This window comes from Hordeum vulgare, chromosome 5H, assembly GCF_904849725.1.
Source record: "Hordeum vulgare subsp. vulgare chromosome 5H, MorexV3_pseudomolecules_assembly, whole genome shotgun sequence".
Classification (NCBI taxonomy): domain Eukaryota; kingdom Viridiplantae; phylum Streptophyta; class Magnoliopsida; order Poales; family Poaceae; genus Hordeum; species Hordeum vulgare.
The window spans coordinates 525,920,154-525,935,507 of record NC_058522.1 but is presented as its reverse complement, the minus strand read 5'-3'; the positions used below and the strand labels follow the sequence as shown (position 1 = coordinate 525,935,507).

The window sequence follows — 15,354 nt, the reverse complement described above, 5'->3', positions numbered from 1 at the left end:
CTCGGCTGCCAGAGCTTATGATCATCAGAACAGTAGCTTCTGAATGAGTTGAACACTGAAAATGCACTGAATTCCTTGGCTGCCAGAGCCAGCTTGAGACGATCGGAATCTGAGAACATTACATTTTCCAATGAAGCCGGTTGCAATCAATCCATCAATCAAGCCAGGCTGCTGCTCTACTCTACCCTACCTCAGCTAGCCTTGCTGCAAGATGCTCACTGCATCTCCTCCAATAATTGGTGGCTTCCTGCAGCAGCAGTCGCATAGAAGAGGGCAATGATTGATGTCCCCTCCCCTGCCTGCGCCGGGCCCTGGGCCCTGGCCACTCGAGAGACTTGAGAACACGGCGGTGCCTTGTCCTAGTCATGGGCCCGGATTTGGCATACGGTTGCAGCTAACCACTGCGGCGGTGGGCCAGGCCCCTCTCGTCTCGTCTAATCTGATCCGATCCGATCCGATCGTCTCCGCCTCCCCCTCCGGGCTTGTGTTTCAGTTTCTTTTTCCTGACGCCGATGGAATTGATGCCCACTCCGCCTCGCTATCATCTTGTTTCTTTCTCTCTTTCTAGAATTCTAGTGATGATCAATGCATCGTGCTATCAGCTGATGTGGACCGTGGTGGGCATCTAATGAGTTCTTCTTAGTCCACTCCACTCTCTCGCAGGGCAGGTAGATAGATCAAGTGGGGTTATTTTTGGATGAAATATGAAGAACAAACTCAATTTATATGATGATGATCGGCGACAGGGAGAGTTGGGGGCAGCTAGGATTGGGTTTTAGAGGATTTTTAGCTTCAGATTGTGCTGTAAATTTGCTGTAGAATGCTTAATTAGTACTCCGTATCTTAGATGAGCTTCAGGTTGTGCTGTAAACTTACTGTGGAATTGATGCCCAATCTGCCTCTCTATCAGCTTGTTTCTTTCTTTCTTTCTGATCAATGCAGTGTGCTATCAGCTGATAGAGACCGTGGTGGGCATTTAATGAGTTCTTCTCACTCCACTTTTTCGCAGGGCAGATAGATCAAGTGGGTTATGAAGAACAGATTATATATGTGTGTGATGATGGATGGCAGGGAGAGTCGAGCAACCGGACAGATTTTAGCTTCAGCTTGTGCTGTTAAATTATTGCAGGATGGTTAGCAAGTTTATATGTTTCTTGATTGGGTGGTAATTTGTTGATGATGGAGTGGTTGTGCCTTGTGATCACGTCAGTGAAGCTGCGCCGGTGTTCTTCGGAAACATTTTTTCGCTTGCTGTAAAATTTGGAGTTCATATGCAGCAGCGCACAGTTGTGGAACAAACACACGTCCTCCTGCATCTACAGTGCAGCACTCTGATGAGTAAAGCTCCAGGGAAAGAAGCAGAGCCTAAAGAAGTACTGCATATGTGGTCTGCAGCTGAACAGAGCCACATGTTAAGCCCGACTGTACACCTGATCTAACTGTTCACAAAAATACAGAAACAGAACTGCTCAGTATTCAGAGCTTGCTCTAATTTCAGACCTGCAAGGGAACATTTCCCTTGCAGCTTGATGAGGTAAAGAATGTCTTTCTTTCAGGGTGTTGTTCATCACACATTTGACAAAATAAAACATTACACCTAAAAACCCCAAGCTGGACCTGATAAGGCAAAAAATGAAGCCCACTACAAAGACAACAGCCTAGGAAAAGAAGTAGCAGCACATTCATATGCAAATTACTTAGTTTGTTAGAGGAAGCATCCAGCCAGATAAAGCCAATGCTATTATCGTCCATGTTGGCTAAGGTTCCACTAATTTCCCATAACAAGAAGAACACATAAATGTATTAGCAAATGCATATGCTAAACCCTACAGAAACTTGAACTCTGCCGAAGAACTCCCAAACCCTTCATTTTACCGGCAACAGATAAATGAAATCCCCTAAAAACGCACGAGGAAAGTTGACAGACTGTACCGTGCTGTCAGTTTTGATATTTACAATTGATTAGACACTAACTAAGTCATTTACATGCAAACGAGTGTCCTCAAGAATGGCCGTAAACGAGCAATACCACATAAAAGTGAAACTCTCCACATCCTGGTTTGAATGACCAAAGGAAACGCAGGTCTCAAGCCCATATATGAATATGATTCTTGTCGGCGGTGGCAAGAGGTCCAAACTCAGACCATGCACTTGTAACAACCGGCAGCGAATGGCCCTCTAGGATGGTCGGACCCTCGTTCTTCGACCTCGACCATATGCAAACGGACCCATCAGAGCAGCCAGCCGCTATGCAGTTCTCATCCGGGCTTATACAAGCTCTGCCCCAGCTGCCAATCAATCTGTTACTCGGGGCCCTGAATGTTCCACAAATCTCCACTACCTCCGTCGGCATTCTAACATCAAAAAGCTTGTGCACACCGTCTCTCCCACTTGAAAGAACATGATTTTTGCTCCGGGTTACACAGACCGAGCTGACATCGGCATGACCTGCTACCGTGGCAAAGCATTTTCCACTGCGGATATCGTGGAACTTCAGGCTTCCATCCCTATGACCTGAGCAAATGGAATCGCCATGGATGAAAGCTAGCGTATTGGGGTTGCTTGCTGACATTATGGTGCTTTTACAGAAGCCAGTCTGGAGATCCCAGATCTTGATAGTGCGGTCATTGGATGAACTAGCAATGACCAAACTTTTCGCCCAGCTTGCGCCTACAGAACAGACATTTTTTGTGTGGCCAGTCAGAGTGTGACGAGGACGCCCCCCATTAATTTCCCATACAAACAACTTGTTAGAGCTACAGGCGGCAATCACAAACTTGTTATCATTGGTCACGGCAAGATCGTTGACAGTCCCCAAGCAACCCTGCAGAGTGGAGGTTAAAGCACCGGTATGTGCAGACCATATCTTGACAGTTTGATCCTGGCCACCACTGATTAGCTTATCTGTGTTATTCTGAAAAATTATAGATCCACACCCACCATCATGAGCACGGATGGTGACCCTGCATGTAGATGGGATTGGTGTTTCCATGATGTCGACATATCCAGCTTCAGACCGACGAATGACGCCATCAGCTTCTTGCTGTGCATTGTGTTGTATTCCGCCAGCGCCAAGCCCAGCTGCCTTGAGCTTTAGGACCATCTCCTCATACATCGCATTGGCCTGAACAATTTTCTCCACACAGGTTAAAGCAGCAGTTTTTGGTATATACAAATTCTCTGGGCACAGTTATCTATGTAAAACATACTGATAAACAAATAAAACATCTCTGACAGCTAAAACAACTATAAATTAGTAGTTCTTCTATTTCCACTCTTGCTACGGAAACGAAAGGGTTTCAACATTACATACAATTCCAAAAGGAGTCAATAGTTTTACGGATAAAAGGAGCACTACTGTTATCATGTAAACTTATAGAGAGCTAAAGTATTTAAATAATAAAAACTGAGACCGAAGCAAAAGACCACCAAATATAGTACAGCAAGTCTCTTGCGTTATGTCATGGTACGCAGCTAAGCATGCTGGCACTCGAGGTATCTCATCGTAGATTGACTGGTCGAGCGATTGTGCATTGTTAACAGGTGAGAAGATTTTTTTCTGTATCATATTAGTGGGCCTAACAGGTGCTTAATAGGCAAGCACAATCCTTGAACAGTCTTCAAATTGCGATAGCTCGTACAGTAACGGTGAAGTCTTATAGCAATAGTAAAAGGAGACAACAGGGTACCTCATTAAGCTTCTCTGCCTCCACCATCTTTGCTTGCATCAATCGCTCGACCAGCTGAGTGTTCTCATGCTCCACAGCTTTCAGTTTCGTCAGCACCCGTTCAAGTTCTGCTTTAGCCGCCTGGTGCTCCTGAATGAGAAGATCTAAAGCGTTTGTCTTCTCTTCAAGCGACTCCTTTAGCTGTACGTTCTCTTCTCTGCAAAAGTTTCATCCAGACATCAACAGCAATGCTCATACTCAATTAAACACAGCAGCAAAACTACCCATCACATTCAATACCTAGTCTGCCCAAGTTCACTCTGCAAAGTTGTAATCAGCGCCTCCTTCTCTTTGAGCAGCGCTTTGGACGTTTTCGCCTCGTTTATCTCGGAAACGAGCTGCTCAGACAAGCGGGATTGAGCCTTGTAGCACTGCTGCAGCTCCAACTCATTCTTCTCGGCCTTTTCTTTCCACTCCAAAGCCTGCAAAGGGGGTCAGCAAACCAGTCAGCACGCGCAGAAGACACCACAGAAGTTCCAAGTGCAAGAATTAGTTCTTATTTTTGTGGATTGCTGAGTGAAACTATTCGACATTGTGATTGTGCTACTCCTACTTGAGCCGCAGTCACTGTTTCACCGCGAGAGAGGAGCAATCAACTTCACACATCCGACCCCATCAACACATTCTTTTCGAGGCTCTATGCGGCTCGAATGCGTGTTCACTGGCGAAGTCAAATTGGCCAGATTCGATCGAAGCTCGCAAGATCAGTAAGAAGAAGGGACCAGAGATTGGTAGTACTTACGTGGGCGGCGAAGGGCCGATTGAGCGCCTCGATGGCGGGGCGGTGGGCCCCCTCCTCGACGAGATGCCGCCGCCGCAGCGACCGCAGCGCGCGCCGTATGGCCGCCTTGCCGGCATCTGCCTCCGCCTGCGTCCTGCACCAACAACAACAAAAAACACACCACCCCTTAAGCAAACGACGGAGGAATCACGAGATTTGCTGCTCTGCTCGAGGAAAGCTCACATGCTCGGGTCGATCCCGTCGGCGGCGTCGGCGAGGTGGCGTGTCCGGCGGGGCGGGGCGGCGCGGCGCGGCGAGGGCGACTGACTTGGGTGGAGAGGAAGACGAAAGCGAAAGAGGAACGGAGCCGATGGGGTGGCGTGTCCGGGCCGCCAAGGGAGCCCGCCCGGTTCGGTCGATATGGACTGGACTTTTTTTTTTTTTACGCTCGTAAGGTGGGCTCGAGTCGGATACGGGCTGGGGGAGGAGCTGGGCCTGAAACCCACTGGGCCGAGCGAGATGCGGATGGAGCGGAATATTCCGGCCTTGGCGACCGCGAGAGGCATCTCCGCCTCCCACGCCGCCTTGCTTCCCGGCGAAAGCCACGGCCGTCTCCCTCCTCCCTTCCCAGCTTCCCTCACCCTCACCCCAACCCCACGTGCCGTGCCCCGCACGCAAAGCATCAGCGCCTTCCTCCCCCCTCCTGCGTCGCCGGGCTGGTGCTGGCGCCCCGCCATCTGAATTGTGCCACCGAGGCGAGCGTACGGCGGAATGGCGGTTGCCGCGCTCCTGCGCCGGGGGGCGCTCTCGTCGTCGTCCCGCCACGGTCAGTGCCCGCTTTCTTTGAATGGCCTGTTGGGTTCCTGGGAGCCCTCTGCTCCTCTGCGTGCGTGGTGTGGTCCGTGGTGTTTCATGAGCTGCTGGGATTGTTCGCCGGCGCGCGTGCACGGCGTGTGTTCGACGGAATGCCAGAGGCCGGGTGCGCGATATGCGGCGTTAGTGGTGTCGCCGATCGGTGTCCATTTGGAGGTCGGCTTCATGCTGCATGTTGGATTGGAGGAGCAGTCGGGTCGGGCAATGTGGCAATCGTTTGGGAGAATGGAAGAAATGGAGATGCTTTTCCTGTTGTTTGTGGCTGGGTGTTGTTCTGATGGATATAGCATAGCTGTGGGTTTTTCCTGTATGTAGAGTACTTTTCGGTTGCATAATAGACGTCCTGGAAAGCATCCAATCAAACTTCTTTTACTTTGACCATTCGTTTGAACTCTCTTTGTTTTACTATATTGTTTTCTTATACTAAATGTTTGCGGCGGCATACTGGCATTCATAAGCATCCATGCATCTTGTGTATGGACACGTGCTTTTTATTCTCAGATGATCATTTTTAACAAGAGTTAGCTCGTGAGTTAAGAGAGTTGAGCCGATTTCATGTCTCAATTCATTATGTTAAATAGCCGAGCTGAGCTAACTCGTTATTTAACGAGTTCTAACGAGTCGAGTCAGCTCAACTCTTTATACACCCCTCAATGGACATCGATGTATACAAGATAACTGAGATTGGCCAACGAAATGATGCTATTGCTTCACTATATTTGTTGTGGAAAATATTTTACAGTTATATAATCTTAATTTATCTTACCAACATATTCATATATTGGAATAATGGAGAAAGTTGCATCTTGGAAACTGTCATCTTGGATGGAGGGACTATAACCTTATGGCATGGCGTTATGATATTACTGCTTAGCACAATAGAAAAATTCTTTTTGGGGTGAATGTGTCATCTATTTAAACCTAGTCTGTTGTGATTCGAACAGTCTTATTCACTTCTGTAAGCACATTCGACTCTGAGAACTATCAGTCGTTCGTGCAGCTCCTGCTTACCGTGTTAGGTAGAAAAAGCAGATCAGGCAGTGTGTTAGTCACTTGCATTGTGATTACCAATGTGGACTGTTATTTCCTGCAATATGCTTTATGGTGCCAAAACTTTGGTAGGTTGGTCCATTGTTCTAAGAAAAAAAAATTAACACTTTTTGTGTACAGATGTTTATATCCGTTGCCTTCTCTCCTATTCTGATCTACATCCCTTGGTTAATTCTGCCAATTTGAGATTTTGGAGGGGCAACCACAGCTCTGGGAAGTTCGATTTCACTGATATGACGTAAGAATACATTTTGTTCCCCTTTCATCATTACTTAATATCCAAGTTTTCTCTGCATTTTCTTGTCAGTGTATAACGTGTGCATTATGTACCAATGTACTATATCTTCAAGGGAATTTGTTTCTTGCCTTCTTAAAACAATCGTCCAGTGTGGGATGCTGGTATCCAGTATGATTCATCTAATTAAGTGAAAACAGAAGGAGGCAATATTATTCTTGTTTCAAATATGACAACTACTGACACAACAGTGATGCACATACTATTTTAGTTCGTTTAATTAGCCTAAGCAATCGTCACACCTAAGTGCAATGTAACTTTTCGAGATTAATTATGTGCCAAGATATGTTGTAAACACTGTTTTCTTTATTGTCCCATAAAGACTTGAATTAAGTTCTGTGCTATCTTGAGTAACAGGCATCCTCATTTATGGTATCCGAATGCCCGAGAAAAGAAGCGCAATGTATTTTTGCATGTTGGTCCTACAAACAGTGGGAAAACACATAATGCTCTCAAACGATTAGAAGCAAGCTCTTCAGGTACTGTTTTGATCTACCCAGTCAAACTGAAAGAGCATACAGTTTAAATGAATGCTCTGATTTCTAACCAAATGATGTAGGTGTGTACTGTGGACCTCTAAGATTGTTAGCACGGGAAGTAGCAGAAAGATTGAACAAAGCTAGTGTCCCCTGTAACTTAACTACTGGACAAGAAAGGGAAGAAATTGAAGGCGCAAAGCATAGTTCAGTGACGGTTGAGATGGCTGATGTGACGACTGAGTATCAATGTGCTGTTATTGATGAAATTCAGGTATTTAGTTATCCACATTTTGCGCACTCGCTAGGAAAATGTATATTTGTACTATATTATCAAGCTATTTTTCCAATAAACCATCCAACTAACCATACTTTGAACTGTGTACAAAACATTGTTTGGAATGTTCCTCATAATTCTCATTTCATTTGCTTTGACGTAGTAGATGGTTGGCTGTAGAACAAGGGGTTGTTCATTTACACGTGCACTTCTGGGGATTTGTTCAGATGAGCTTCATGTTTGTGGTGACCCAGCTGTTGTCCCTATTATTCAGCGATTGCTTGAAGCTACTGATGACGTGGTTACGGTAATTTAACCAAAACTCACGTAATTTCTGATGATTATTAATGTACCCAGTATGTAATGTCTTCTATACACATGATAGTTGTGAAATTGAATTGTATTAAGGTTGCTACTTATGTTCCTCTGCCAGGATAATACACTAGTTATGAAATTGATTTTTTCCCACATGGGCAGTAAATTCAATCCTTCTTACAAGAAGAGTAGGACGATGTAATTACTCAATATAGGTAGGACGAAGCAGTAGTAAATATCACGTCACATGTTTCCAAATTGTCTCCCAGTTCCAGCAGACAGTCATTTTCTGAACTGATCATATCTTCAACACACAATTTTGTATGATGGAATCATGAAAATCGGGGATAACAAAATCAGTCTATCTTAGGCCTTTGCCAAAGGTATGCTTTCTAACCTGTTACTCAAGTAATGCTCTGCCATGTACCAGTTTTAACTTCTAATCCTTCGCCTCAAATTTAGGTTACAACCCTATTGAGTAGTAAGTACTCCCTCTGGAAACTAATATAAGACCGTTTTATATTAGTTTACAAAGAGAGTACTAAGTAGTAACACTAATTCTGGACCTGTGCATGAATACTGTGTGTGGTCATGTGGATCTTCTTTTTGTTAGAGTTGTGGGGTTGTTCTACGATTGGAGACAGTTTCGAGGTGAATTTTATAAACTCTTCATGTCCATCGTGCTATGTAGTAGTTATTTTTAGTGCTAATTCTGCCGAGTACTGATGCAAACATCTCGAGAACAATATGTTACATCAGCAAATATCCTAACATGCTAATAGTCAAAAAAAAATCCTAACATGCTGGGTCTATGTTGCTGAACAGATTCAATATTATGAGAGACTATCTCCTTTGGTTCCTTTGAAGTCTACACTTGGACCTTTCTCAAACATCAAGGCAGGGGATTGCATCGTAACGTTCTCACGGCGTGAGATATATAAGCTTAAGGTTGGTATTCTTCAAGTGACTATTCAAGCAATCATTGTTTGGGAACATGTCATAAAATTAGAGGGTCATACAAAAGAAAACTGAGAAAGTCTCACTAGTTTGGGAAAAAAGCTCAGAAACTCGAATGTCAACTTTATTTACCCTATCAGCCCAATTGGATGTCAACATGTAAATTTGGAAATGATGAAAACTCTCTGTGCTCATGTATGACTAAACCGTTCTCTATCCAATTTTAAGTTTTGAACACCACACTTTTTAATCCCAGAAAGAAAGGGAAGGGACAATTATTTGACCTTGGCAGTCAAACTATCTTATGCCTGGAAATTGTATATCTGCATACCAGGAGTTAATTACTTTCTCTGTAAAGTAATATAAGATATTTTAGATCATAAAGTAGTGATCTAAATGGTCTTATATTACTTTACAGAGAGTGTACAACTGATTTTGGTTCTTGGTATTGTGCTCGGTGAAGGAAACAAAAATACATCCGTGGCAAAGTAAATTGGGAAGATGGGGGGGGGGGGGGGAGGTCACGCGATCGATACTCACTAAAAAATTAACAAACAACGTGGGGGGGGGGGGCGTCATGATCGTTAAATAATTAAGAACCTTAGCAGTTTTAAGTAAACCCTTACGTACAATGTAAAACTGTTACATCAATGCAACTATGTAAGGATAGCACACCTTCCGCACTAAGTTGTAATAGTTAACATGTCATGTTGCAATAGCAATGGTAGTTATGTGACATGATAGATAGTTCAATTGATAACATATTCACCAGCGCAGCTGTTTCTCATAAAATGCAACATGACGAAACTTGTTTTTGTAGTCCCTCCGTTCCAAAATACTTGTTGTGGTTTTAGTTCAAATTTGTTGAACTAAAACCATGACAAGTATTTTGGAGCGAGTAGTTAGCAACCATCCAAGCATCTCTGCTCTCCTTTCACTTCTTCATGATACATGTTGGTTGAATATTCCCCAAAAATGTAAGCAGTGAAAATTAAAATGCAATCCCATGACTCTTTCCAGAAGAACCAGTTAAGCCAGGTCCGCCAGTACTCCGGTGCAAAGATTTGCTCCAGTGATCCTGCGCTTCCTAGCCTAACTAAAGGAGAAATTTGTGCTCATAGTAGCATCACTACTTACCATTGTTAGTTTATACCCATATTCCCATAGTATGTGGCTACGTGCCCAAATACATGACAATGTTTTTTCTTTTGAAGAAAGAATACAACACATTGATGCATCATTCTGTTATTTTGTGGACTAGAGGGCTCTATATTTGTATTAAAATCACACATCTGCCAGATAAAGTGAAATGCAGAGCTTCAGCTACCCTGATATTGCGAATTTTCATTCATGCAGAAAAAAATTGAAATGGCGGGAAAACATCTTTGCTCTGTAGTCTATGGCTCATTACCACCAGAAACTCGAACGAAGCAGGTAATTTCTAATACTTTATTTGGTTTTTTTTTGCGAAAATACTTTATTTGGGTATGCCCCATCATACTAGTATTAGAACATATACCTCAGTGATTGTCATATATCTGTAGGTCCTATAATTAGAAGTAAGGTGAAATATCACACCTTCCATTTGAACATGTTGACATGCATATCAGCGCATTTAATTTAGTAAACCTACTCATTGATAATACATTCTGAACAATAAAGCATTTTTTTTACAATTACAAAACCCATTCTATCAATGCTGCTTTAAATGTTTTGTAATTGAGCACAATGTTCAATGTTTGAAACATGTACTTTGAGTTATTATATTGTTGATTTGCACCTGCTATTTGCGAGGATTTTTAATGAACACCACTTATTTCTGTCTGTATAATTTATTAATACAACAGGCCCACAACTCTTGGCCAGAATTAGAAGTTCATGAATTATAGTTGTAGGCAATAAATTCACTCTCTTGCTTGTCGTACTTTATTCTCCATGATGGCATGATTGTTATGGATAAATTTGTTGATATGCTCCCTAAGCTTCCAGGCGACAATGTTCAATGATGAAGCCAGTGACCTTAATGTGCTAGTGGCTAGCGATGCTATTGGAATGGGTCTTAATCTGAACATTTCTAGAATTATTTTCTCCACACTCAAGAAGTTTGATGGTATCTCCACCAGGGAATTGACTGTGCCTGAGATCAAACAGATTGCTGGTATTATGTTTGCTTTTCAGTTGTTTTACCCCTGGCAGTTTTCTCTTCCCTTATTACACAGCCCTCTTGAGCTGTGAATTGAGCTTGTCCTGCATGTCTTATATTTTTGGTAGGCAGAGCTGGGAGATATGGGTCTAAATTCCCAGTTGGCGAAGTGACCTGTCTAGACGCTGAAGATCTCCCATTACTACACTCATCCCTGAAGTCACCTTCTCCCATTATAGAGGTGCCCACCCATTACTGAGCAACATAATTAATCCAACTGTTATTATATGATGAAACTTCAAGAAGCTCTTTATGACTCGTATGTGTAAAAGCTAACCACAGATGCCGCATTGCTTTATCTGCAGCGTGCTGGACTTTTTCCCACATTTGATTTATTGTCCGTGTATTCACGATTGAATGGAACTGACTTTCTTCACCCTATATTGGTAAGCTATATAAGTACCATCTTTTTCGTATTGAAATGCATTGGTTCAAGCACAGAGCAGCTTCGTACTTCTATAACATGTTACTTGTCAATGCCAAAGCGAAATGTTACAGTAAAAAATGGTTAATGATAATAGCATTTTAGTTATGCCAGTTTGGATGGGGCAGTGACTTATTGTAGTTGGTGCAATCAATTATGCACATACAATAATTTAGCTATATTTCGAGGTATCTTGTATTTGTCTGGACGCAGCTTGACATTGCTTGTTCACAAGTCTCAACAATTATAAATTAGAGTTTACTTTTTCTCTATGTACTTTTTCAGTAATGTGTTATCTTCTTCTTTCCCATTGAATGAATCTCAATGCTTTGCGTGTATTTACAGCTATTTCCTCTGGACAGGACTCAGAAATATGTGTTACCCTTTTTTCATTCTGCTGCAGGAACGTTTCTTGGACAAGGCTAAACTGTCTCCGGACTATTTTATTGCCGATTGCGAAGATATGCTGGTATTTCATTTCATTAAGAAACACATTTTTCTCTGTTTGGTCAATTTCTACAAGCGACATCTAAACAATGTAAATAAGATTACCTGGGTGGAAAAGCGCCAACTGTTTGACTGCTTTCTTTTAAAAGGCAACAACTTAGCATTTTATTTAAATTAACAACTTTGTAACTGTAAGGTAGATTTATTTCTGCTATTGATTTGTGGTTCAATATTTTATCTAGTCACATTTCTTCCTCCCACTGTTAACAGAAAGTTGCTGCTATTGTTGATGAGTTGCCTCTTGCGTTGCACGATAAGTACGTCTTCTGTCAAAGGTGATTTACAATCTGTCCCAGTATTAGCATATACCTTTTCTAGATTCTGTTGTTCTAATCTATTGTCGCCTATCTGGCATCCTGATCACTTTCTGACACTTCATACTGCAGTCCAGTGGATGTGAGGGATGATATATCTACTCAAGGATTAACACAGGCAAACATTTCTACCTCTATTGTTTACTTGTATGTTTTTGTAGAATTAGGAAACGGTTTCAGTAAAAATTTCAAGATGCAGTTTGCAGAAAATTATGCAAAGAAAGGCACAGTTCGGCTTAAAGAAATATTTACACCTGGAACACTGCGGGTGCCTACAACACACAATCAACTCCAGGAGCTTGAATCAGTTCACAAGGTAATTCCATATTTTATTTCTCTAGCAAATTATATCAGAAGATAATACCTGTAATTTGCCAGTCAATATCAGTGCTACTATATATCTTGTCCATGTTCTTCTAATCACTTTTTTTTTTTGGTTTGAACATGTGCATGTGCATTGTCTATTCTATTGTGAAGACATTTTCTTTTTTGCATTATATAAACTTCCAAGTCAAAATCAAAACTTGAGAGTTCCAAGGATGGTACAGCGTACATAGCATAGACTACCACACTCAAAATAAGAACAGGTCTACCAGAATTAACTCAAAATGCTGTCGAAGTATGGGAAAGTCATATTAATTAACTGGATTATCCCATATGGTCCTAAGCAAGAGACACTCAAATTAAGGAATGCTGGTCATCAGTAAATTCTGTCAATGTAACTACTTGCCATGTAGGGATTTTAGAGCCCTGACACTGAAATTACGTGTCAGTTGGTACAGAAACTAAAGCAAACCACTTAATAATTGGTTTAAGTGCTGAGCCTAGAGCTTCTTAGAGACTATACTATACTTATCAAAACAGTGGTGGATCCATAATTTTAAAAAGAAACTCGGTTGATAATCATCCTCAGTGCGATCAAATCCTGCTGCTCCGCAGCGTAGGACCCCCCCCCCCCCCCCCTATCACTGGGCTAGCACTCATTTCTCATTGATCCATAATTTTATACTCGTAGGCCTAACACATGCCATTACGTAATTCAGTGGGCTTTATCAAGTACTCTGTTGCATTAGGTCTGTGTGCATATAAGATGAGTTTTTTTGGAAAATATTGGACTAGACACTTGCCATTTTAGGCAACAGTTACTTCTGGAGCGTTCCTAGTTTCTGCAGTAATTATTTAGATTCCATTTTGGCACGCACGCTGCCTCGAAACTGTTTCTAAAGTAAGATTAATCAGCATCGCATTTGTGATCACTGCAGGTCCTAGAGTTGTATGTGTGGTTAAGCTACAGATTTGACGACTCTTTCCCAGATCGTGAATTGGCGGCTTCCCAAAAGTCAATATGCAGCATGTGAGCTCTTTGATATTCTTTTTTGAATTAGAATAAAAAGAAAAAAGAGAGTTTATTTTTCCATCTTTTTTCACAAATAACCTGAAGGTCTGATTGGCAATGTTAGGTTGATTGAAGAATACCTTGAGAGGTCAGGATGGCAGCAACAAGGACAAAGAAGGTTTTTGCATACTCCACGGAAATTGCGCCAAGAATATGATGCGTCACAATTGTATGATATATCTCTTCAGATGCCATATATTATTTGCATTCTAAAAGATGAATCAATATGCTATAATTTGTTTAGCTAAAAGCCATGTTTCTCAACCTTCTGCAACTTTCATAATTCTGCGCCTCAACTCTGAACCCCTTTCAAATAAGTAGGGATGGTGACAAATAGAATAATATATCATGCATCTACTACATCCACGTGTGCTTAGTCATTGTTGGTATTTTCATCTTCTTTTGCATTTTACCTTAAAATATATTTTTTCTAGGCCGACGCAGTTGATTTTCTCAAGTGGTTATGACTTGCGATGTGTGTGCTTGTTTATGGGCTCATATTCTTTCCTTTTTTCCCCTTTATGTTTTGTCTGAGGATACATTTACTATCTTGACATAAACTGAACTGTACTAAATTCCTAGAGGCTTTTAAAAGAGTTTAGGGGTAGTGATATACTGCATCATGCATATAGAATTGTTGTTCTATCACTATGTGCTGCCATTACAATATATTTTCATGCCTTTCTCTTGATGTGAGCCTCTAGTGCACTTGACCACATAATATTGTTTGTTAAAACTTAAAAGGCACTGTTGCTAAAAAAAATCCTTGTACTTCCGTAAGAAAGTGCTGTTACATAAGATGATTAATTTTAAGATCATTGTCTTCCCTTCTTTTTAGAACATTTGTTTCTTGATGTAACCATCTTCTGGTTAATGAACAGGCGCGGGTATTTTCGAGAAATTGACGCAAGATCAAAATAGAGGCTGATTCAAGAAACGGCACCTCGCCATATTTGGTCAATATTTGAGCAAATGTCCAGGGCATGCATCTGACTATTCCTACTATGTGAAATGTGATCACTAGCAAGCAGCGATAAAATGACACCTGTGTGAGAGAAGATCTACCTGGACTCGCCTTTCAACGTCATTGAAGTTGACCTCAAGTAGTCAATGTGGCAGCACATATAATATTATTCTCCATCCATCAGATTTGTACTAGTTCTTCAGTAGCACTTTCTGTAACTAGTACAAATGGAATTGTACATTACAAGTAAAAAATGAAGTGCAGGCATGAAAAATCATTTGTCATATTGCATTGCTCCATTCCAAATTATTTGATGTTCTAGCATGGTCCTAAGTCGAACTTCTTTAAGTTTGACCAATTCTATTTAAAAATACATCAACATGTAAAACACCAAATTAATTTAAGTAGTTTCCTCATAAAATACGTCTTGCATACTATATGTGTATTTGATGATGTAAATGTTAGCACATTTTGCTGTAGACATGGTCAAATGTATAAAAGTTTGACTTATGACAAAGCTAGAACTTCATGTACTCCCTCTGTTCCTAAATATAAGTCTTTTAAGAGTTTCTACTAGAAGACTACATATGGATGTATATGGACTCATTTTAGAATGTAGATTCTGTCATTTTGCTTTGTATGTAGTCATCTAGTAGAATATCTAAAAAGACTTATATTTAGGAACGGAGGGAGTAATTTGGAATGGAGGGAGTATATGCAATGATGATAATTTTCATGCCTTAACTCTATGGTATCAGAAAGGCATAAATGTGTTTGCTCAACTGTTGTCTGTTGGTAATAAGGGAGGCGTTTTTTTTTTTTTTTTTTGAACAATGGGAGGCGTAAATAAGGCT

At 41.5% G+C, this 15,354-nt stretch overlaps 2 protein-coding genes across 3 annotated transcripts; one reads left to right on the top strand and one right to left on the bottom strand.

Annotated features, from left to right (window-relative positions):
* The first annotated feature begins 20 nt into the window (after positions 1-20).
* LOC123452197 (ATP-dependent RNA helicase SUV3, mitochondrial) lies at positions 21-14,774 on the top strand. 2 transcript variants are annotated; one of them, XM_045128807.1, is made up of 17 exons: positions 21-1,534; positions 6,493-6,610; positions 7,025-7,146; positions 7,227-7,417; positions 7,587-7,727; positions 8,561-8,683; positions 10,049-10,126; positions 10,682-10,850; positions 10,964-11,076; positions 11,201-11,281; positions 11,723-11,788; positions 12,037-12,101; positions 12,213-12,258; positions 12,340-12,456; positions 13,403-13,494; positions 13,601-13,705; positions 14,418-14,774. In XM_045128807.1, exons 2-17 carry the CDS (start codon positions 6,606-6,608, stop codon positions 14,455-14,457), a joined length of 1,554 nt encoding a protein of 517 aa, XP_044984742.1. In that variant the 5' UTR covers positions 21-1,534; positions 6,493-6,605; the 3' UTR covers positions 14,458-14,774. The 2 variants fall into 2 exon arrangements, with proteins under 2 accessions (XP_044984742.1, XP_044984741.1); XM_045128806.1 differs by lacking the exon at positions 21-1,534 and adding an exon at positions 5,192-5,275.
* On the bottom strand, positions 1,754-5,186 carry LOC123452196 (autophagy-related protein 16). The gene is made up of 5 exons (XM_045128805.1): positions 4,693-5,186; positions 4,471-4,603; positions 3,969-4,150; positions 3,690-3,885; positions 1,754-3,124 (listed from the first exon to the last, which is right to left on the bottom strand). The coding sequence occupies exons 1-5, from the start codon at positions 5,184-5,186 to the stop codon at positions 2,087-2,089; spliced, it is 2,043 nt and encodes a 680-aa protein (XP_044984740.1). The 3' UTR covers positions 1,754-2,086.
* Positions 14,775-15,354: the final 580 nt, after the last annotated feature.